At 42.1% G+C, this 24,185-nt stretch overlaps 1 protein-coding gene across 7 annotated transcripts in view; it reads left to right on the top strand.

Moving 5' to 3' along the window:
* Positions 1 to 22,245, top strand: part of APBA2 (amyloid beta precursor protein binding family A member 2) — a 1,150,852-nt gene extending 1,128,607 nt beyond the window's left edge. For all 7 annotated transcript variants that reach the window (XM_069222387.1, XM_069222383.1, XM_069222388.1 and 4 more), the window contains one exon: positions 21,189 to 22,245. In XM_069222387.1, coding sequence (XP_069078488.1) covers positions 21,189 to 21,260 — 72 coding nt within the window. In that variant the 3' untranslated portion in view covers positions 21,261 to 22,245. The remainder of the gene's footprint in view (positions 1 to 21,188) is intronic.
* Positions 22,246 to 24,185: the final 1,940 nt, after the last annotated feature.

Genomic DNA, 24,185 nt, shown 5'->3' with positions numbered 1-24,185 from the left:
CCAGGACATTGGCAGGAAAGCACAGTTGGTTTAGGGAAGAAAAATGCAAACTCTCTAAAAGTGGCATTTTCAGAATAGTAACTTAAAATCCAACTTTACCCCTAAAGGGGATTTTAAATTATAATTGATTTTAGTGAATGTTCTCTGTCTGCTTCCAATTTGAACTTAGTACCTATTAAATGTAATAACTCAACCAAGTGTCAGTCTATGGGAAAGATAATGCTTATAACATTGAAAAACAACTTCAGGAATGTTATTACTGTCTGGACATGTAAAAGTCAAACACACATGTTCTGCTTTTTCAATATCATGTACCCTGCCCTACACATCTTTAGGGCCTATCTTAGCGGTGACTTCTAAATATTAAAAAGAAAGGTTTTGGCTTGTCAAAGTCTTATTTGCCCAGGTTGAAATGGCCGTTTAAAACTACACTACAGGCTGCTGTGGCAGGCATGAAACATGGTTTACAGTGCTACAGTGTTAGAAATGGGGTCTCTCGTTGGCAGAGGTATGCACCCTGTCCAAGTAGGGACCATAATCCTAGTCAGGCTAAGTCACAACAAAACCTAAATTATTCTGTGCTCATCCTCAGGTGGTTTGGCACATAGTAGGCAATGTGTAAAGTATTTGTGCTATCACTCATACAGTAACACAGTGAAAACACCACGAAACGTACTCCACATCAGTTTAGAAAAATAGATAATATTTATCTAAATAAAATAAGACCAAAACATTAAGAATCCTAAATGTAGAAGTCAAGATATCACTTTTTAAAGGTTTAGATGAGTCTCAACCCCTTTAGAGGTTGTATCCTTTTAACACACCGATCCTGGGATGCGTAAAAAATAACAACACAGAGGGTGGCAGCGAGGAGATGCAGGGAAAGTAAAGCGATCATCATTTTTTCTGACATGGTGAAGTCGATACATAATTTCTTTCCATGTATCAAGGTGATGCGTTGATTGTCAGGTGTGCAGCCTTGGTTCCTCACTGCGATACGGGGATATTTTAACACCCAGGGACAGTGAGTGGAAAATCCAAAATGATGTTGTGGGGAGTATACAGGCACTGTGTTGATCTGGCAGGTGATGCAGTGGTTTTTCAGCGATGAGAAAGGTGCTGCATTGATTCTGCAGGCATTTTGTTTAATTTTGCAGGCGTAGCATCGGTTCTTCGGGCGCTGTGGATTTTCTCCTTCAGGTGAGATCTTTTGATGGACATGAAATTCAGAATAGGGGGCAAGCTCAATCCAAGCACTTGTGGGGGAAGGTAGAGTCCTTCAAGCAAAGTCGGGGGCCAGGCGGCAGCAGGGCAACAAACAGTAGAGCAGTCCTTCTAGAAAAGCAGTCTAGATGAGTCCTTTGGGTAGCACAGCAGTCCTTCTGACAGAGTTCAGTTGTGATCCAGAAGTGTCTGATTTTAGGGTGTCACAGACCCAGTTTATATATCCGAATGTGCCTTTGAAGTGGGGGAAACTTCAAAGAGTAGTTTTGAAGTGCACCAGTTCCCCTTTTGATTCAGTCCTTTGTGCCAGGATATCTGTGGGGATTATCAGTCCTTTGTGTGATGTCAGGCCACTAGCCTTTCAAGTGTAAGTAAGAGTCCCTCCATCCTTCCTGCTCAGGAAGAGTCATCAGTATTCAGATGAATTCAGATGCAGCTGAGTGTCCTGTATTTAAGGCTGTCAGGGTGGATTGCAAAAGGGGAGCTGTCAACCAGGAAAGACTGGATGTGGATTGGAGACAGGCTGTAAGGCACAGAAAGCAGTAAGTGCAGAGAAATGCCTACTTTCTAAAAGTAAAGAAACACAAATTATGGATGGAATGCAGAACCAATTAAACATTCACCCCCAGTCAAAGATCTGGGTTTAATCCATCAATTATTTTGCTCACTATGCCACCTCAGTTTCGACCCAGCCGAATGCAAATCAGTCTTGACCCTGTTCCTCATGGGAACAGTCCAGCCCGAACTGCTCGGCCAGGTCCTCCCTGGACCAGAAACAAGCATCCTGAGACCGGTTTCAGGGTATCACCCTTCATCAGCCATGCAGAACCAATCAAATATTCACCCCCAGTCACAGATCTGGGTTTAATCCATCAATTCTTTTACTCACCATGCCACCCCAGTCTGGACCCAGCCATATGCAAATCAGTCTTGATCTGGTTCCTCATGGGAACAGTCCAGCCCAAACTGCCAGGCCCTCCCTGGACTGGAGAGAAGGATCCTGAGACCAGTTTCAGGGTATCACCCTTCATCAGCCAGGTTAGCTCGAATCCAGTGGCACAGTGAGCCCAGGACCCAAGTCTGATGGATTAAACCCAGATCTGTGACTGGGGTGAATGTTTGATTTGTTCTGCATTCCGTCCATCATCTGTTGTTTTTGCATTTGTCGCCTCAAGTGGGAAGGGTATGCCCAGAGGTGGGTCCCGTGCTTACTATGCCACCAGATTCAAGCTAGCCTAGCTGATAAAGGGTGCTACCCTGGAGCCGGTCCCAGGACTCTGTTTCTGGTCCAGGGAGGACCTGGCCTGGCTGTTCAAGTTGGACTGTTCCCAGGGGGAACAGGGTCAAGACTTATTTGCATATGGCTGGGTTCAAACTGGAATTGCATGGCAAGCAAAGAAACTGATGGATTAAACCCAGATCTGTGACTGGGGGTGAATGTTTGAATTGTTCTGCATTCTGTCTATCATCTGTTTTTAGTTTCTAAAAGTGGCATTTCTAAAATAGTAATGTTAAATCCAACTTCACCAGTAAGCATGATTTCTTACTTACATTCCAGCCATACCAAATATGACACTGCCACTCCTTTAAGGTCAGAAATTACGACTTAAAAGTCTATAAGTGAATTTCCAGTGCTGGCCTATGGCAGGAGCAGGTTTCACAGTAGTGAAAAATAACTTTGAGTTTTCCACTACCAGGACATATAAAATGTACAGGTACATGTCCTGCCTTTTGCCTACATAGCACCATGCCATATAGGCTACCTAGGACCTACCTTAGGGGTGATTTATATGTAATAAAAGGGGAGTTTAAGGTTAGGTAAGTATTTTTAAATGTAAATGCCAAGTCCAAATGGCAGTAAAACTGTACACACATCCCTTACAATGGCAGGCCTGAGACATGGTTACGGTGATACTTATGTGGGTGGCACAATCAGTGCTGTAGTCCCACTAGTAGCATTTAATTTACAAGGCTCAGGCACATGAAGTGTGCTTTAATGTGGACTTAAAAGTAAATTAAATATGGCAAATGAGCATGAACCAATGTTAGCATGTTTTAGGGAGAGAGCACATGCTCTTTAGCACTGGTTAGCAGTGTGGTAAACGTGCCCAGAGTCCTAAGGCCAACAAAAATGAGGTCAGAACCAGAGGAGAAGGAAGACAAAAGTTTTGACGTGACCCTTCAGAGAGGGCCGTTTTCCAACATACAGGAGCTTACAAGTAAATTAAATATGCCAATTAGGTGTAGGCCAATACCATGTTTTAAGGAGGACGAACAAGCACTTCACCCCTGAATCACAGTGAATGCCAGTGCCAACAAAAATGAGTGTGCCAAGTATTTAAGTGAAGGCAAAAACTTTGGGAGAGGGTACACCAAGGATATCAGGTCTAATAACTGTTATCTAGCTGGCAAAGAATTTCCACCCCTGACTGCACATCTCATTCTTTTCACAATTATCTCTAAGAGAAGTAACTCAGACTACTCAGCAATCCCATGCACATGAGTGATCTGGAAATGGATAAGGTTTCATTAAGTGAAACGTGATGGATGCAAAGTCGGACCATACAATCCTCCTGGCAAAAATACGCATCACAAATTCTCCAGAAAGAACTACTGATATTGCGTTAAGCCAACAGAAAAGATCATGTAACATTAATTTAACCAATCAATCCGTCCAAATTAAAAAATCCTTCCCACACTCGCAATGAGAAAGCACAGAGGCGCCTAAGACAGCCAAGGGAGCTCCGAGGGCACAGAAATACCAAAAATGAGCTATGTGAAAGTTGCTAACATAACCTCTGCCCCTGACACTGGAGAGAAATTAAAAACTTCGCCATCATTGCTGCACGGCCATGCTGGCATAAGGTGCTTGTTGATCGTCTAATCAGAGGATCGATCCCCCTGATGCAAGTGTGCAATTTGCTGGAGCACCCTTCGCCCCTGTAGACTAGCATCAACATGAAAGGATATTACTGCGATCTGTAGCAAGTGGTAGATAATGGCAGCTTTTGCTGGACGACCACAAAGTGTGCAAAGACAGCATGTAGTAATGCTGTCTGTCTCATACACATTTATGCATACAAATGCGCATCGGCGCTATTGCTATGACCATCGTTATGGAACAGCTACATGCCTCTTCTCAGCATGATGTTAGACACTTGTAACACTAGATATTGCATGTATGCTGGCGAAAGAAAACCAAAGTCATCCGAATGGGATGGGTTCGGCTGACCCACGTGCCTGTTCCTGGTCTTAGACTTTGGAGATTCCTTCTCAACCAGTAGTAAAAGCTACAACCTGGGTATAATGTTTGACAGCCATCTGTCTCTTGTTTACACCTCAAATAAGCGTAGGCTTTGCAGAGACGTTTCCGAAACACTCTGGCGCTTCCTAGTGGTGGCGAGTGCCGCACTACAAGAACGCTGAATAAATAAATGCAGGCACCAGGAGGAACATCCGTGCTAAAAACATGGTAATGGAACGTCTGTTTTCATTTACTGCTGAGGATTGATTCTCCCTCAGATGAAATCCAGCTGTCTCCAGCAGTAAACAGCCCTCATTGATTGGGTGCAATTAGATCTAATCATAGGCACACAGCCTTTGGGGGAAGATAGCAGGTCACACGGCTTTTCCACAATTAATCACAGCCACTTTGTACTGGCTGAAGCTGTGCTTAATCGAAACACACAAGTTGGAAGTGGTCATTGCTTATGTCTTAAGAGATGGAAGGATCTGCCACTCAATTTAGGAAGTATATCTGTGATTAATAACGAGTACCTGCCACATCTGAGAGCTATCCTCGCACGCTGTGCCTCCAATAGTTTTAGTTGGAAGCCTTCGACAAATAGTTCACTGATACAGATGCATTTTTAAAACGCATATACCTGTCGAGTGCTCTTGCAATGGTGTATGTGGGTTCTATGAAATGCAGTGGACCAAGAGAACAGGAACTTCTTGAGGTCTTCATGGATCAAATGCACGGCAGGTACAGTTCGTAATTACATCACATGGAGTGACGCCACAGGAAGTTATGTTGCTAATTTGTCACATCAATCACTAAAAAGAGAACAGGTTTGATGTACAGTCAAAGCTGAGGTACGGCCACTACTATGTTTATTATATGAATGTAAACAAGAAATCAATGTATTATTCATATTTAAACAAAATATACACGTAGAGGAGCACATCAACGTCTCGTCAGGATTAGTAAGCACTGTATAAATGCAATTGCAATTACAAACTAGTGTGAATGCATAGTTTGGACCGGACGTGAATCTACATTTAAAGTATTATCTATACACTTATACGCATTCATCCATGTGCATATGAAACAATGAAGAATTGTCAATATCTGATTTACAAATAAATACATAAAACCAAAAACCTGTTTAAGAATGTAAGCCCTCGAAAATGCAAACTGAAGTTATAGACTTACATTTTATAAATCACATGTATGTTTTCCACGCATTAATTTGTGTTTTATCTTAGAAATGTCTCAATGTGACATCATTTTGAATAGATGCGTGGTATTGGCTAATTACATTTGTTAAACTACAGTCATAGGTGCATAAAATTACACCAGCACATTGAGGAGTTCTTAGCTGCTATGTTTTGCGTCTTGTTGTTTTGCCTTCAAACAAGAACATACCTCATACCCACCACGTTATGGAATAGAGAGGTTAATGGTGTGCAGTCCTTCGTTTTCATAGCAGTAAAAAAATAAACCCATCGAAGCCATCCTATTCAAGGGCCTCTCTTATCCATAAAGATGGATAAAGAAGTGCTAAAAACACCCTGATGCCACATTACAGGGGATGCGATGCCATATAATATTTGCAAATCCTAACTACTCGAGTGCTGTGAACATCACTAGCCTCCCTCAGGCTAAGATGAACAGGTCTAGCCTCTCTGAAAATAGTTTGGGGACTCTGTGTGCCTGTGTCTACCACCAGCATAAGCTCTGGTCAAGGTTGTGTTATCAATATGGGGTGCGCCAGCATTTCACTCTTCTTGTCAAAAGTGATAAGTCAAGTGGATAAGCCATTTTTAAATCTCACCTAAGACAACACATGCACTGTATTTTGCAAAATCTTTTGTGATCTTACAAGGGTCTTAGTGGCCACCTGTTTCGTAACGTCGTATGGCTTCATTGTCACTCTCATTTACTTGCTTCTTATTATACAGCTTTCGTAGGCGCCCTTCCTCTTTTGTGTGTTTTTCCTTCCCCTGGGTTATGGTCGCATTACTCTTGTGCTTCCACTGCACCTTTTTTTTTATACACAAATTTTTGTTTTTGTTCAACCACTCTATGTGAGTGTGTATTTTTCAGCTGCCTCTTTTGTTTACTTCTGCCCCTCTGTGTTACTCCACAGTCACAACTGCCAACCCTGTGGTGTCAGTTTGCTTGCTGCAGCCCTTCCCTTCCACCCTCAATTGTCTGTCTGCTTGCCCCTACCCCTTCTGACCACCCACTGTTGTTTGTCTGCTTGGCCCAAGCCCCTTTTAACCACCCTGACTTGTTCGTCCACTTGCCCACACGCGTCCCTCAAGCACTCCTTTGTCCGTTCACTTGCCTCTTTGGTTCCCTCCCATCCTCTCTTGTACTTGTCCCAAGCCCTCGCCCCTTATTGTCTGTCTGCTTGTCCCAGCCCCTCCTGCATACCGTCCATTTTCATTGTTCTTCCCCACTTCCTTGCCTCTAACTCCATGTTGCCTTTGGAGCAATTAAAAGAGCTCTATAATGACTGTCTGCATCACTGAGCTTTTTTGTATTCCTCCCCACCAGCATCCCTTTCTTCTATGTGACCTCCTGCCCTCCTTTCCTCTGTTGCCTCCTTCACCTTCTTCCCTCTGTTGTGTCCTTCCCCCATCCCTTATGTTGCTTCAGGGGATCAATAAATAACAAGCATTTGTAATGCAATGGGTCTCACACTTGTTTGACTTAGAGCTATTAGCGGTGTAAAGCCCTAACCAGACTTTTCTTGCCACATAAATTGAAAATGAAAAGTAATATATTTTTACATAAGTGAGCCGATTTAGAGCGCCACGCCAGGAGCATGAGCGTGAAAGAGCACACAAAAGGAAACAGAAGTTTGCTCGCAGTCAAACGTATCCGCAGTTGTGCAATTATCTATGTAACAGGGTCGATGTCATGCAAAGTGCTTGACTACTGCCTAGCGAGATTGCGCTTCGTAGTAAATAAAAAGAAAAGTAGTCCAGAAGCCATGCTGAAAACATGGAGCATGCTATGTTTTCAGTATTGTACTGTGCTGTCGAGGTGGGCTAAAAATCCACCTCGACAGCACAGGTGCATGCCTTTCACAAATGAAATCAAGCAAATTTATAAAGGCAAGCCTACGAACCAACCAAACTGATGGGCGTGGTTAAAAGCCCACAGAGAGATTACATCAGGGGCCAGAGCGCGTGTGCGCTTGACCCTAAAAAGCCCTATTATGCAGCCAGCACATGCCGCAGCATAGCACTTTTTAAAACTACTTTTGCCCATGTTCCGCAACAGACTGGCAGAATGGCTATAAAACATTGACAAAGCTAATAGCTTAGGTAAGACCTATTGGCTTTCCAAATGCGTTTTAGGTTGCGCATCTGCAGACAGTAAAATGATTGACAAATAGTGTGGAGTTCACAGGAAGAGGTGGAGTACTGTAGCATTAATGGGGCCTTGGTTCCATTACCTGCACATGCAAGCACCTGCACATTCCTTAAACAAACCCGGAATGGCCGAAACAACGTGGGATTTGAGCCAGAGTCAGCATTCAACCAATCATAATTGGTACTTGTATTTACACTATTACATTTCAATCAGGGAGTCATTAGAGAAATTAAGGCTGTTCTGCATTTCGGGAAGACGTTTTTCCTACTACAATAAGTAGACCACAAGCCTGCTTTAACTGTACAGATGGATCAATTGCACGCTCAATAGCAAACGCAATGCAAATTGGTGCAAATTGATGACAAGTGTGTTTTTCAAATAAGGGGACTTTACTAGATGACATAATTTTATGAATAGTATTCCTGTAGAGAAATCATTTATGTGGAAGAGAATATTATCAGGAAAGCACGGAATTAGTGGCCTTTCTTATTGAGCTTTTTATGTCTCATTCAAAATTGGTAGGCTCTCCAAATGCAGGGCTGATATGGTTGATAGTGCTTAAACATATGTATTTATTGCTTCTATTATTCGTAATGAAATTTTTATTATTCTTATGCAATATTCTTCTTATTCTTCTTGTCCTTATTAATTTAATTCATTCACAGAAATACTTTTTACAATCCATATAATCTTGTGACTCGAGTGAACGTCCTTCTCCATTTGGATATTAGTGCAAATGCAAAGTTCTTTTTGTAAATTTAAATTAAAAGCCCTTTAAAAGAACGGTGATCAGTATATTACGATATTTGGGCCATATAATAGTTTTACATTAAAATACCGGTGGCCATATCCCGATCCCATTTTCTGAGCCGTGCTGACCTTTTGTGTGTATACATTATGTAGAAATATCTTCGAGTATTGTACATTTTGCTCACAAGGAATCTTGGAAATAAAGGGTAGTATTTGCCTTCTTGTGTCTCTGAGCTCGGTGTTATCAAAACATGCACTAACGCTGAGATTTTTTGAGTTAAAATATGCTGTCAAGTTGCCAAAAAGAAAGGAACAGATCCTCCCGGACCAGAAATAACCTATTTTCAAGTTGGGTAAATATTGGGTTCAGTGAATGCACTTTAGACAGTGCTGTGGCCCTAGCAGGATCTCATTTGGTTTAATGGTGATTCAGGCTGCTTTTTCTTTTCTGCTGAGAATACATTCAATTATTAACTAATAATAGGAGCAGGCTCTGTATATCGTATTGCTGGTAGCCTCGCCTCTTCAATAATACCAAAATGCACCCCCTGGAAGGTAGGTGAAAACATTTCTTCGCACTGTTTTCAATAAGGCTCTCGTCTTGCCGCGTGTGAGAATTTGAACGCCATATTGGTCGCCTTTAAACAGCACAAGGAAATGTGTATCAGGTAGATATTGAAAAATATATATTATGTAGCTAGGCTATCAACAATATAGCATAATTATTAGGTATTACGTTAAGTTATAAAACAATATTCAAGTAAAAACTAGGAAGAAAAGCGTATACACTTTACTTTCAATATTTTATGTATGGCGCTAAAGCCACCATAGTTTGGAACATGTTTACTTTCAAACAGCAGCCAAATAGAGGCAATTAAGCTAAAAGAAATTAAAATCTGAGCCAGGTGGAGGGCGAGGACAATCACACAACAACATTCACCTCAAAAAAGGGAAAAGGCTGTAAGAGAAGCAGATGTATAGATACATGGGGATCTCCTAAAAATATAATAATAATGGTGGCGATACTTAAACGCACCACCGTACCCATCTGCCACGTCCTATAATTTTAAATTTTAGAGAAAGAAATGCATCGATGGGAAACGGATAACTGATTGATTTCACGTAGTGTAGCAGCATCTATTCATTTTAGTAATGCATTCTTGTAGAGTGGGCTCTACCCAAGGGTGTCCGTTCCCTGTGCACACAAGGGGCATTTTATAGGCTTCAGCATTACATGGAACACGATATAACAACCGAATATATTGTGGGCAACGTTGACATACTAAAAAGCTAGTGGGGCAACCCGGTATGGACTTGTGAGAGAGTGGAGCTATTAGTCAATTGAAGATATATTAATGGTAATAGGAACTCGTCTTTGTTGATGTTATTTTGAAAGAGAAACATATACATTTTTTCCCCCAAGAGATTTGTATTGATTCAGCTGTTCATATTTCAGTTGGTAGTAAGTTCCATTATGCTATTGCTGCACCAGAGAATGATTGTGAGGCTATTTTCTGAATATTACGTCTTGATTTCCAGGGTAGGTCTTTTGATGGTTTTCACTTTATGGCCTATTGCACTTTGAGATATTCTCGAACGTTTCTATTTATGTATTTGTATTGTGAAGGAAGCAGTGCTTAAGCATACTGCATTTGGACCCACAGCACACAATGTAAATCACACCATGACAGACATATGTGTACCACCTATTAAGGCATAATTAAGGCACACTTACAGAATGTTATGAGGCAGCTGAGGAGAGCTGTCCCATGGTGGGCATTGGATTGTTGTATGTGTTTGAAGTGAGAAAACATTAGTCTGTCTCCCCACAATGAGGTGGCAATGGGAATTGAGCAAGAAAGACTGGTTTAAAAAAAAGAGAAAAAAAGCAAAAAGAGCCAGATAGGAGTTCTTAATCATCTGCATGTTCAGAGATTGAAAAACAATCTATTTTGGATGATTTTCCATACTGATTTTACACTAATGCCAATTGTTTTATGCGGGCACAACTTAGAATACACACATGTTGATAAACCATGCACATATTTTTTATGTAAGGTCAGATCCAGAGTGGTAGAGTGCACAGAACCTGGTAATTCCTTCATTCACATAAATATGCACCACAAATAAGAGTTAGCAATGAAATTGTATTTGTCAAGATGTGATCCTTTGAGACCAACCAAGGCAGATGATATTTCACAACCATATGTTTGGAGGACCAGAGCAGCTGGCATCAGTAGCCCCTGCCATTTCATTATAGATATTTTAAGGAAGGCAATGAATGCTAGAGTAGCTACCATACGCCACTGACCTAGTATTAATAAATGGAAGGAGGACTCAACTCTTGCTCTGTTAAGTTCAGCTTGTGAGAAAGGGCCAGTTTGATGAGGTAATGCACATGCACATTTTGATGAGTTAATCAATCCTCGAAAATATGCATCTGCCATATTGGAAATCGGGTCCCATGTGTCAAGTTCAGTAGTCTGAGAATTCAAATAAACTGAGGCTGGTACTCTTGATCACCAATTCAACTGGCAACTTAGTGGTGTTTTGTCATGTATGATATTGTAGTTGGACAAGAGGAAAGGAGTTTTATGAGGCAGAGTATGACCCCATCAAAGGTGGCTGCTCAGTAATAGGGTCCCATGGGCTGTTGCATTCCTGAGCCATACCTTCATACATCAAGGAAGGCTTCAGTATTCAACCAGTGGACCTATAGTGAGAAGCTTTTAGTCACAATAGGTTGCATTTTTGTTCCAAGAACCCCTCTTCTGTTCTGGCATAACACCCTGTGTCACAACACATATCTTTTCCAAAGACCAGTCTTGATCCTCTAGTTTACCTTCACTCTCATTATCTTGATCACCTTCTTCTACCGTCCTGGACAAGCAGTCTGCTGCTTTATTCTTTTCTTCAGGAATGTATTGTACTTCAATTGTAAACTCTTGTAAATTGATCACCCAGCATTTTATCTTACTTGATATTGCATCTGAACACTTTTTCATGAATATTTCTGTTAATGACGTGTGGTTAGTCTGTACTTTAAACTTTATGTCAAACAGAAAACTCCTGAACATTTTCAGGCCCAGTTCACAGCTAGCACCTCTTTCTCCATGGCTAATTAGATTCAGACCACTCAAGTGCTCCTGAGACAAATGCTTATAGTCACTTTTGACTCCTCTCTAGAGTAGCTATCTTGTGTAAGCACAGCCCCCTCAAACCTTTTAACTTGCATCAGTGGTTACAATCACCTTACATTCACTCAAACCCATTTCAGTTTGGGAGTTGTGCTGAAGAATCTTTGTTGTCTTTAAGCTTATCCTTACTCCATAAAAATATTGCCTTGCCTTTTAACCCCTTCGCTGCCAGGCCTTTCCCCCTCAGGTGCCAAGCCTTTTTTTGGCTATTTGGGGGAGTTTACGCTTAGGCCCTCATAACTTTTTGTTCACATAAGCTACCCACGCCAAATTTGCGTCCTTTTTTCCAACATCCTAGGGATTCTAGAGGTACCCAGACTTTGTGGGTTCCCCGGAAGGAGGCCAAGAAATTAGCCAAAATACAGTGAAAATTTCGTTTTTTTCAAATAAATGGGAAAAAGGGGCTGCAGAAGAAGGCTTGTGGTTTTTTCCCTGAAAATGGCATCAACAAAGGGTTTGCGGTGCTAAAATCACCAGCTTCCTAGCTTTCAGGAACAGGCAGACTTGAATCAGAAAACCCAATTTTTCAACACACTTTTGCATGTTACTGGGACATACCCCATTTTTACGATTTTTTGTGCTTTAAGCCTCCTTCCAGTCAGTGACAGAAATGGGCATGAAACCAGTGCTGGATCCCAGAAAGCGCAACATTTCTGAAAAGTAGACAAAATTCTGAATTCAGCAAGAGGTACTTTGTGTAGATCCTACAAGATTTTCCTACAGAAAATAACAACTGAAAAAACAAAATATTGAAATTGAGGTGAAAAAATCTGCAATTTTTCTCTACATTTTACTCTGTAACTTTTTCCTGCAATGTCAGATTATTGAAAGCAATATACCGTTACGTCTGCTGGACTCTTCTGGTTGCGGGGATATATAGGGCTTGTAGGTTCATCAAGAACCCTAGGTACCCAGAGCCAATAAATGAGCTGCACCCTGCAGTGCGTTTTCATTCTATACTGGGTATACAGCAATTCATTTGCTGAAATATAAAGAGTGAAAAATAGCTATCAAGAAAACCTTTGTATTTCCAAAAAGGGCACAAGATAAGGTGTTGAGGAGCAGTGGTTATTTGCACATCTCTGAATTCCGGGGTGACCATACTAGCATGTGAATTACAGGGCATTTCTCAAATAGATGTCTTTTTTACACACTCTCTTATATTTGGAAGGAAAAAATTTAGAGAAAGACAAGGGGCAATAACACTTGTTTTGCTAATCTATGTTCCCCCAAGTCTCCCGATAAAAATGATACCTCACTTGTGTGGGTAGGCCTAGCGCCCGCAACAGGAAGTGCCCCAAAACGCAACGTGGACACATCACATTTTTTGAAAGAAAACAGAGGTGTTTTTTGCAAAGTGACTACCTGTAGATTTTGGCCCCTAGCTCAGCCGGCACCTAGGGAAACCTACCAAACCTGTGCATTTTTGAAAACTAGAGACCTAGGGGAATCCAAGATGGGGTGACTTGTGGGGCTCTGATCAGGTTCTGTTACCCAGAATCCTTTGCAAACCTCAAAATTTGGCTAAAAAAACACGTTTTTCTCACATTTCGGTGACAGAAAGTTCTGGAATCTGAGAGGAGCCACAAATTTCCTTCCACCCAGCGTTCCCCCAAGTCTCCCGATACAAATGATACCTCACTTGTGTGGGTTGGCCTAGCGCCCGCGACAGGAAATGGCCCAAAACACAACGTGTACACATCACATTTTTTCATAGAAAACAGTGCCTACCTGTGGATTTTGGCCTCTAGCTCAGCTGGCACCTGGGGAAACCTAGCAAACCAGCGCATTTTTGAAAACTAGAAACCCAGGGGAATCCAAGATGGGGTGACTTGTGGGGCTCTCACTAGGTTCTGTTACCCAGAATCCTTTGCAAACCTCAAAATTTGGCTAAAAAAAACACGTTTTCCTCTCATTTCGGTGACCGAAAGTTCTGGAATTTGAGAGGAGCCACAAATTTCCTTCCAACCAGCGTTCCCCCAAGTCTCCCGATTAAATTGATACCTCACTTGTGTGGGTAGGCTTAGCGCCCGCGACAGGAAATGACCCAAAACACAACGTGGACACATCACATTTTTTCATAGAAAACAGTGCCTACCTGTGGATTTTGGCCTCTAGCTCAGCCGGCCCCAGGGGGGGCAGAAATGGCCTAAAATAAATTTGTCCCCCCCCCCCCGGGAGCGACCCTTGCCTACGGGGTCGCTCCCCCTGCGTGACATTGGCGCCAAAAAAAAAATTCTCGGTGCCTAGTGGTTTCTGCCCCCTTGGGGGCAGATTGACCTAAAATCTGCCAATCTGCCCCCAATGGGGGCAGAAATGGTCTAAATACAATTTGCCCCCCAGGGGAGCGACCCTTGCCTAATGGGTCGCTCCCCATCTCTAAAAAAAAAAAAAAAAAAAACACACAAAAAAAAATTGCCCTGCCGCCTAGCGGTTTCTGCCCCCCTTGGGGGCAGATCGGCCTAATAACAATAGGCCGATCTGCTTCCAGGGGGGGCAAAAATGCCCTAAAATAAATTTCTCCCTCCCCCACCCCCCCCAGCCCCTCCCCGGGAGCGACCCTTGCCTACGGGGTCGCTCCCCCTGCGTGACATTCGCGCCAAAAAAAAAAACTTCCGGTGCCAAGTGGTTTCTGCCCCCAGGGGGGGCAGAAATGGCCTAAAATAAATTCCCACCCCCACCCCCCCCGGGGAGCGACCCTTGCCTACAAGGTCGCTCCCCTTGCGTGACAGCGCAAAAAAAAGATCCCTGGTGCCTAGTGGTTTCCAGCGCGATGTGGGAGGCTCTGTGATTGTCAGTGCGCGCTCGCACGCTGACGTCACAGGGGGGGCGGGGGGATCGGGGGTTGAAGGGGAAGGGATTCCCCTTTCAGCCCTGGCCTGGAGAGGTGGGGGGGGGTAGCAGGACGTAATGGTTACATCCATGGCGCCACACGTGCGCTGCCATGGACGTAACCATTACGTCCATGGCGGGGAAGGGGTTAATAGAACACTCATATTGATCATCCCATTAGCCTTGTTGTCTATGAATTTGATGTAAAATTCACTCCTACCTAAGAGAGAGCATAGTTCTTCTTCATTCTTAGGTGAAGACATCTTAATTATGGTGTAAGTCACTCTTTTGTAAGTTCAATCCCCTCACCTTCACACACTGTTCTAAATAATTAACTTTACACCTCGATCTTCCCTTTTGTTCCTTCATTATTGATCCATCAACATCTTTAAAATCAATCTCATCCTTTTGTCATGCTCATTCATATCATCTCTATGACAGGTACGTCATCATGCTAAAAGAACAGTTCTGGGATGGATCTCAACAAGGATGACATGTGCCTCTGTAAGAAAGGGGCCATGGACACTAACCTGAAGACCATGTAATTGAACCTGTAGGCACCTAAGGATTTGGTGAAGACTGTGAGATCCTGGGAGTCCTGATGTAGCTATACTTGGCTAATGCCATATCCAGGGTGAAGAAAATCTTGGCATCAGCCAAACTGGCCATCATTTCTGAGATATTTTGTAGTGGAAATCAGTCCACCACCACTACTTTTTTTTAAAGCTCTGCTATCTACACATAGACGCATCTTCCCATCTACCTTGCAAGCCACTACAATAGAGGAAGCTACTCTGTTGCTCCAACTGATTCTAGCATCCCAGACGTGCATACTTTTTTTAGTTCGTTCTGGGCATCGTCCTGTACACTCATAGGCAATTTCCTCAGTTTTGATGCTACAGGCATCACACTTCTTTTAACCTGATTGTTTGCATGTACATTTTAAGACATACCAACTCATCCCCAAAAGCCCATGGGAATTGTATTCCAAACAATATATGTTTGTACTTTGTTTCACTGGTTGTATCTGGGCCTAGGGTTACGCCTTGGAGTTTGAATGTACTCCAAAATCATTTTGTATAGGTCATCCCAGTATTTTGTCTCCTTTGTCTGAAACGTAGATCTTGCCCACTGCCTTTGTACTTAATTTTTCTTTGAAAGTAACTCTTTGACTTTATATGTTGACCTCTATACCCTCAGGTCGAATGTCCATTTTATTCAGATATACTCTCCCACCATACAAAATGCTTGCTTTGATACATTGGTGAAACATGAGCATGAGTCAAACATGACTTCACCCTCAGTGCTTTCAAGCTTTATCATGTCCTTTGGATTACCACAGTCTTGTTTCCTCATCTGAAGTATGACTTCCTCACATATTTCAGCAACCACCTTGATATTCTTTCTCAGTTTTGTCACTCTTGCAGCAAAACATGTAGGGGGTCATTTTGACCTTGGCGGACGGCGGAGGCCGTCCGCCAAGGTACCGCCGCTGAATGACCGCACCGCGGTCAAAAGACCGCGGCGGCCATTCAGACATTTCCTCTGGGCCGGCGGGCGCTCTCCAAAAGAGCGCCCGCCGGCCCAGAGGAAATGCCCCTGCAACGAGGACGCCGGCTCAGAATTGAGCCGGCGTAGTTGCAGGGGTGCGACGGGTGCAGTTGCACCCGTCGCGTATTTCAGTGTCTGCTTAGCAGACTTTGCGGGGCCCTCTTACGGGGGCCCCTGCAGTGCCCATGCCATGGGCATGGGCACTGCAGGGGCCCACAGGGGCCCCGCGGCACCCCCTACCGCCATCCTGTTCCTGGCGGGAGACCCGCCAGGAACAGGATGGCGGTAGGGGGTGTCAGAATCCCCATGGCTGTGGAGCGCGCTCCGCAGCCATGGAGGATTCTGAAGTGCAGTGGTAAACCGGCGGGAGACCGCCGGTTTACCCTTTCTGACCGCGGCTGAACCGCCGCGGTCAGAATGCCCTCGGGAGCACCGCCAGCCTGTTGGCGGTGCTCCCGTGGTCGGTGGCCCTGGCGGCCACCGGCCGCCAGGGTCAGAATGACCCCCGTAGTGTCCTTTCCACTCACATTTATTGCATCTCACCTTGTAGGTGGACAACTTTTTGCATCAACAATGTGACGTATCTGAAACACTGACCTTTAAAATTTCTCTCAGTCTCTCTTGCAACATCTGTTCCCTTCTCTTTTATTGCATTACATATCACTTACTATCTGATTTTTTTATTGGTGTCCTTCTTAATTTCTTCATTCATGACATGTTCAGTCTGCTTTGCAGTGAGTAGAACTTCGCTCAATAGAGGATTATCCTTTAACCATATTGCCTCTTTTACTCTTTCAATATCACACAAGGAGAAGCTGTTCTCTTAGGCGCTCATTGCATAATCCTTCAAATTTGCAAGTGGCTGTTAATTCCCTGAGAACCAAAATGAAATCCTCAATAGTTTCACCATCTCTTTATGTTCTCTTACCAAAGTGGTATCATTCTAAAATTGTGCTAATTTTGTGAAGATAATAAGGGTCTAATCTCTTTATTCAAACCTCAATCTTCTTCCCCACCTAACTCGGGGTGATGTTCTAGGACTTCATGGCTCTATGCACCCAAACAGTGTAGGAGTAATTCCAATTTCCTTTCCAATCCCAAGTTTGAACAACATACAGCTGCATCATTTTGAAACTCTTTTTTTTTTTTTACCCAGCACAGTGGTTTCTCACCATACATTATTATGTTCTCCACAGATGCTCTGCCAGTCCGCATCCTGCAGAACATAATCTGGCTCCATGCTGAACCATGGTGCCATCCCTAGAGCAAAATCCTGCTAGACAACCACTACAGTTCTGCCTGTGGTCTTCTGTGGCAGCCAAGCACAAGAAATTTCAGCCAGATAAGTAGCCCATCTACAGTTAGTAACACATACTTTTCGTATATAAACATTCTACAACTGATAGACAAAGACAACCACTCTGAGCTTTCAACAGGTTCTGTTATATTAAGGCCACACAATTTGGCAAACTCCTTCCATAAACTTTGCCTTAAACTTAATAGCACCCTTCTTACTTTGTGATCTACAGGCACTGCATTCCCTTTCAAAACAACCTATGCTGGAAGCCCGAACTCTATCAGTATGATTGAGATCCAAAATGGTTTAAAGTTCCCCTTGATCATCCCACCCTCATAAGTTTGAGCCTTCACATGCCACATACATTATGCTATGGGGTGATTTTCTTCCTAAGGGCAACACAGCAGGAAATACCTTCGATATTAATCCTTTTTCCACCATATGCAAATATTTTGACATGTTTTATTTTTCAATTCTAATGGTCGAAATTGTTTTAAACGTATCCAGGCCTATCGCTGTAAAAGGGGAACCATAGTCTGCAATGATTTGTATTTCTACCCCATTTACATGAATCTTGCAATATGCCAGTTTCCTCTTGGATGAACTAAGAAAAGACACATGCTCCTGTTTTTTCCCCTATCCCAACTTGGCCGCTCTCTTCATTGCTCTAGTTAAGGTAAGAACAACCACCTCACCATTCTCATCTAGGTCATCCACACTTGATATCACAGATTTGTACACACTTGGGCAAAGTATCTCAAAGTGACATTCCTGCCTGCACTTAAAACTGGTTTGAAACATTGCTGGATAAGTTTTGTCAGATCCTATATGACTTCCAAATCTAAAACAACTACAATTGTCCTCCATCTGTGTCTCAGGTAGCTGAGCAGAGTGATGCTCCATTTTACTTGCTTGACTTTCTGGGGTCTTTGCTTCCAACTGGAGTCTCTACCCTTTTGCAAGAGAAAACATCTCCTTGTGCAAAGATTTCCCTAAATAAACATCAGAATTCTGAATGACCATGGCAATACTCAAAGCTGATTCAAAGTTTGGGCCGTCCGTAAATAGTAATCTTTTTTGAATTTTCTTAATGAAAGTTCACTCTGTTAGTGGATCACAAATTATTGAAACCTACAATTCGTGATAATTGGATGTGGTGGTGGCTAACATTCTCAATTCAGAAACAAAATCATCAATGAATTCTCAGTGTTGCTGTGCTCTTTTTAGAAATGTACGTCTTTCCAAAACAACATTTCTGTATGGTGATAATCATTTATATAGTGTCAGGATTAAGGCAGCATATTCGAGAGTCTCTGTATTTATAAATCCCCCAGCATCATTCTTTTGACTAAGCTGAATTCCTGCTTCTTGTGGCGGTGCAGTTGTCATAACAGTTATTTCTTCAGAGCCTAAATTATGTATGTGAATTGCTTTTTTTCTTTTTGTTGCTAAGTGTATCCCCGTCGATGGCATCTAAATATGCCTCAAATAACTCTTTCCACCTAGGCTAATAAAATAAGTTGTTCCTGGAACTGATACAAATGGTGGAGGAGCAGTGACACCTTCAATTTTGTTGTGAAATGCAATTCCATAGGTGAGCTATAGTCTCTTGTAAGGAATCACGAGTACCTTAATTGCAGAGGAGCACCACTAATATCCTTATATATTCTTAATATGTATTTCCTATTTCTGCATGCAATTGTTCCAGGTTTCACATAACTGTCAAAAGGCTTAATCCAAAATGGAGCATAGGGCTTTGATGACGTTGTCATGTCACATGCAATTATATGGCAAGACATTGTTGACATGTTGCATCACTGGCACGTCACCACTGAAGAACTGCCAGACTACATTATGATGACTATATTCCAGTAACACATGAGGATATCTCTAACATGCTGTTTCTACAATCTACACCTAGTCACCCTGTAGAGGGAGGCAGTTCAGGGGTCAGACTGCCCATGTCCATGAAAAGTATGCTTACTTGTGTGTTGTCCAAACCTCAATAGAGTTGAGTAAAGTTATTTCTCACAAACCACTATCCTGCTTGACTGCGGTACAAAAAGACTGGAAACTCTAATCCCTAATATGGTTATCTCAGGGAGGACGGACCTTCTTAACTTTCGGCATTAATACAGCACATAGATTGTGGAGAGTAATTCTAGGAAAGTGGACCGGTATAAAGCGTAATATGGAGAAAACAACTAAATCAATAAATGCCAGGTTGGCATTCATTTTCTTTGGGTGCATATGACTGTAATAAGTGATGCATAATGGGTGTTATGCTGCTGATTCATAGAACTTTTTTTATAGATGTTTCCTGGTATTAAGAGCAATACAAATATAGCGCTACTGAAGGGCTTCCCACAGTACCAGGGTACCCTCCAGGGTCACCGTTAATATGAAGATCTTATTTGCTTTAGTTAAACAGACATGTGAAGTATGGGGTGAGCGTGAAAATAGCTCTCTCAATAGTGTCATTGCTCTCTCCAAGCAAACAATACGTGGTTGGCTCTGACCGATGCTAGAGCACATATATCCGTGGTGCTTGCCATTGTGGGGTAGTTTTTGCCAGTGCCCGGATCTTGATTAAAAATGAGAAATGACAGGCATGACAGTTTCTGCAGGCATAGTTTCACTTGTTCTGTCAGTTGCTGAAGGCAGTACATATTATTATAATTGAATGAAGAAAGAGGGAATGAGGAGGATACTTTGTATGGATACCTCCATTCCTCAGGGGGTTCAACAACAATACATCAAAAAAGAGGTTGCTTCCTACATTTTCCTTATCACACTGAAAATGCCAGACTTTGGTTGCTGGAAAGTTTCTGGTTACAACAGTGTTTTAAAGGACTTTTACTATGCCCCATGAGATGTCGTAGGCAGGTAGGTACTTGTGTCACTCAGTCATCAGGGATCACATCCAACACGTTACCCATTGTGGTCCCATAACTCCCAAACGCAATAAACATTCTATCTTACAGTGTTATGCAGGAAGCTGAGGTAGAGCACGTTTGGTTCTAGACTTCTTTCGTCTGTGAAGTGAATAGGAAGAGAACTGAATTCAGATTGGAAGATGTTTGAGCACTGACTTACAGTAGCTCTGGTCCCTTGGCCTGGGTATATCTCATAATGCAATTTAGCAAAGCGAGGGGTACGAGGTGGTAATACTTCAATTACTTACCGGTATTTACATGACACACAGTCTGCCTCTCACTTTGATTATTCAGTCCCTCCCGGTTTTTTAAAGACCAACTGTATAGTACATGGCTTGAGACAACTAAATAGGATATGGAATTGGATGAGGGGGACTTTTATAATGGGAAAACATTGATGGAGGGGTGTGTCTAGAAGACAGCTGCCTCGTGATGTACTTAAAGTGAGAGATGGACTCTGCGTAATGCAGTTATTGGTAATTAATTGAATCATTAATCCAACCCCTGACCAATTGTGACGGTAAGGAAGGGCCCTGATTTGAATCTGCTTTCAGAATGCAGCCCTTAAATTTGTCTTTTCTTCAGTAATTGAGTGGTAGAGAGGTTGTCGAACTCTCAGTGTATGAAGTGACTCAAAATATGTTTGTATTTAAAAATTGGAAGGGTTTATGCAACATGATATTTTCAATATTTAATTTGCAAGAAGGTGACTACCTGGTGGCAGCATTAGATATTACCTATTGCTAGGTCGAGATGTTCCTCATTTTTATGCTTTGCTAATTTGTCCACAGATTCACATGAAGACGATGCCTGCGGCCATGTTCAGACTGCTAACCGGCCAAGAGACGCCCCTCTACATTTAAGGCAAAACGTGATCAATAGATAAAATCATGCAGGACCACATGAAAACGAACAAGCCAAGCCTTGAGAAGAAGGCAGCTTTCAGGAGTGCATTTTGTATTTGTCAGAGAGGATCTTGAGAGCAAAACCTGACGCTGGAATACTCTGAACCCCAACCACTAGAAGGCACTGCTGATGTCTCTCTAACCCCCTGAACAAATGATGCCAGCTTCAAGCCCGGACAGAGCGATTTCTTACCACTCCCTGAATTATTTTACATGATACTTTACGTGTTTTTTCATGCAAACCATTGACAAGAATATTTATTTGTACTTTCCACTTACTGTGTTTTATGTATGTCTCGTTCGTAATGTTTGATAATGTTGTTCTGAATGTGATTGTGTGATGAGTGAAATCAAAGAAACAGTGAAGTGTGCTAGTTAAAGGGATGAATGGATTCATAAAGTCAAATGACCCTCGGTTGTGGCTGTCTAATATAAAGTTAGAATGTTAAGTCAAGTTAGAATTGTAAATATGTTTCTTTAAATGATCAAGTACTGTAAGATATAAAAATAAAATAGGTCTCCTTCTCCAATTGTTAATAATGCATACTGTCGTTCAGCAGGTAGCACTTTGAATTTTAATGATTTCTAGAGGTGTGCAAAGGTTTTTATACCTTAAATTTCTTGCAAATACAACAATTCCTCATCTTTGTTCATGAAGTTTTCTAAATGTGAATTTTCGCTCCCTTTTTAAGTTATTCCAAGAAAAATAAAGATCAACAAAATACATCCATTTTAGAAGTGTCAAAGAAAAAAATATTAAAATTAACTTGTGTTAAAACTGCACATCCGTTTTCAGTGCCAACTAGTAATCCTGAGGTAATTTCCCAGTTTGTGGACAAAACCACACTATGGTGTAGATGGAGTTAAAGCGGAATCTACTTGTACGCCAATAATCAGAATACATGGAAGACTTAGCTAGTGTAATAAAAACTTGCACACCCCTAACGTTATTTTGTTCTGCATTTGCCACATATAATGACAAACTGGCCAACCAGAGACTGATCATAACCTATATAGACACCATCCAAAAAAGAGGCATTCTTATTTCGGGGGATTATTGGTGATGCAGAATTGGGGAAAATACTTATTTTTCTGTTCTGCTAAGTTCTGAAGGGAAACACGTAAATGCAACCTTCCAATCTTCTAGAGATGTATTTACAACACATTCACTCCTGGTCACCTGCTCTGAAGCATATCCTCTTCGACCGTGATCTAAAGCAGCCTTTCATTTCCGAACCTTAATTGCTCCTGGATTACTTTACAATTTCATAAACTAGCGTTTACAAGGCTTCAAGCGCTGCTACAACAAAGGAGTATTCTTTCACCCCAGAACAATTGTTTATGAATGTAACTTTCTTTCTAACAGTTAAGGAATCATGACCATCAGCAGTATTGGACAGCTCAGCCCATCATGAATATGTCTGAATTAGGAGATACATGTTAGTGGATGTAATTTCTGTCGGAAATTTTGGCCAAGACCTTGAAGCTGAACACTGTGACTTGCAAAGCCTTACTCTGCAGTAACCTACGCTTCAGGGATACTGAACTTCAAGGAACTATATATGTGTTGCATGCAGCTTACTAGAGAAAACATTGCCTAACGTTACGAATAAATGTAATGTAATAAAGATGGCATGAATTTCCGCGTTTGTGTCATCCTTATGTTTCAAAGAACACTAGCATTTCTTCATTCTGTCAAATTTAATTTAAACTAAAACTGACTTGTTATCTGTTTGATGTCAGGCAGGTCAACATTTTGAACTGGGCAGTGCTTAATTTGTAAATCAAGACGTGCCGGTGCCCAAAGACCTCCTTCTAAACATGCGGCTGCTGCAATTAAATGTGGGAACACGGAATACTGAGGCAGCGGAATCCTGAAGCCATCTCGAGCCTCTTTAATCCATAAACATACACTCCCTGCCCTTCAGCTCACTCTAGCAGCTTTCTACTTTCTCCTTTTGTGACGGTTTTTCGTTTTTCCTTTCCTCCGCCTTTCCTATGTGTGTCTTTTGCTCCCAGGAAATGCTTGAGGCAGAAGATTAAGCCCCGGCCCTCAAAAATAAGTGCCGGTGCTCAGCACCGGAAACAACAAGCACAAATTAAGCACTGGAACTGGGTCGCAAACACCTGGCATCATTTACTCGAATTAGCTATTTTGTAGGCCTTGATATTAATAAATAAAAGGGGTTTCCTTATAATATAAACATGTATGTTGCATCTTGAGCGTGAGCCCCGACAAAAAAGGGAATCCTGATCGCTTTGACTGTCCCGATCTAACGCGCCTGACCTCTGCCATAGAGAATCACCGCATGTGTATTTGGCGTGCAAAACAACACTAGTAACTCGATCTTAAGCTGTTATCTGTAAGGAAAAGGTCATTTTCGCGGCCGACAATGTCTCCGGGGCCTAAAGCAGCTTTATTTCCAAAGGCAGAACAATACGTGCTGAAATTACAAATGGCGTACCTTCAATTTCAATTCCACTTTTTAAATACATGATTTTTATTGCCGTGTGCTGCATGGCACAAAAAATGTAAATCATACTAGGAATGCTAGACATGCAAAGGTGAGATAAAGCATTCAAATGTGTTCTTTCATGATTATACTGAATACATCTATTATAGATTAGCTATTAAAAGGAGAAGGGGATGACTGTAGAGAGCGCCTGAAATAAATATTGCAATAATTTAAGCTGTAAGTCAAGTAGTACTTACTCACATTAGAACAAATCTGTTTTTTCCTCTTACCCAAAAGCTAATTTATTTGAAAGCTTTCTTCCCGCGAAAGATTCTCTTTTCCGTTTGATTAGTAGGTTTCTGGTCACCATTTGAGAAAATAGTGTCGTTTGCTTTCTTCCTAATGACAGCCATAGCCCACAAGACCA

Source organism: Pleurodeles waltl, chromosome 3_1 (genome assembly GCF_031143425.1).
Source record: "Pleurodeles waltl isolate 20211129_DDA chromosome 3_1, aPleWal1.hap1.20221129, whole genome shotgun sequence".
Lineage (NCBI taxonomy): Eukaryota > Metazoa > Chordata > Amphibia > Caudata > Salamandridae > Pleurodeles > Pleurodeles waltl.
The sequence above is the reverse complement of the archived record's forward strand: the minus strand, read 5'-3'. Positions and strand labels throughout refer to the sequence as shown.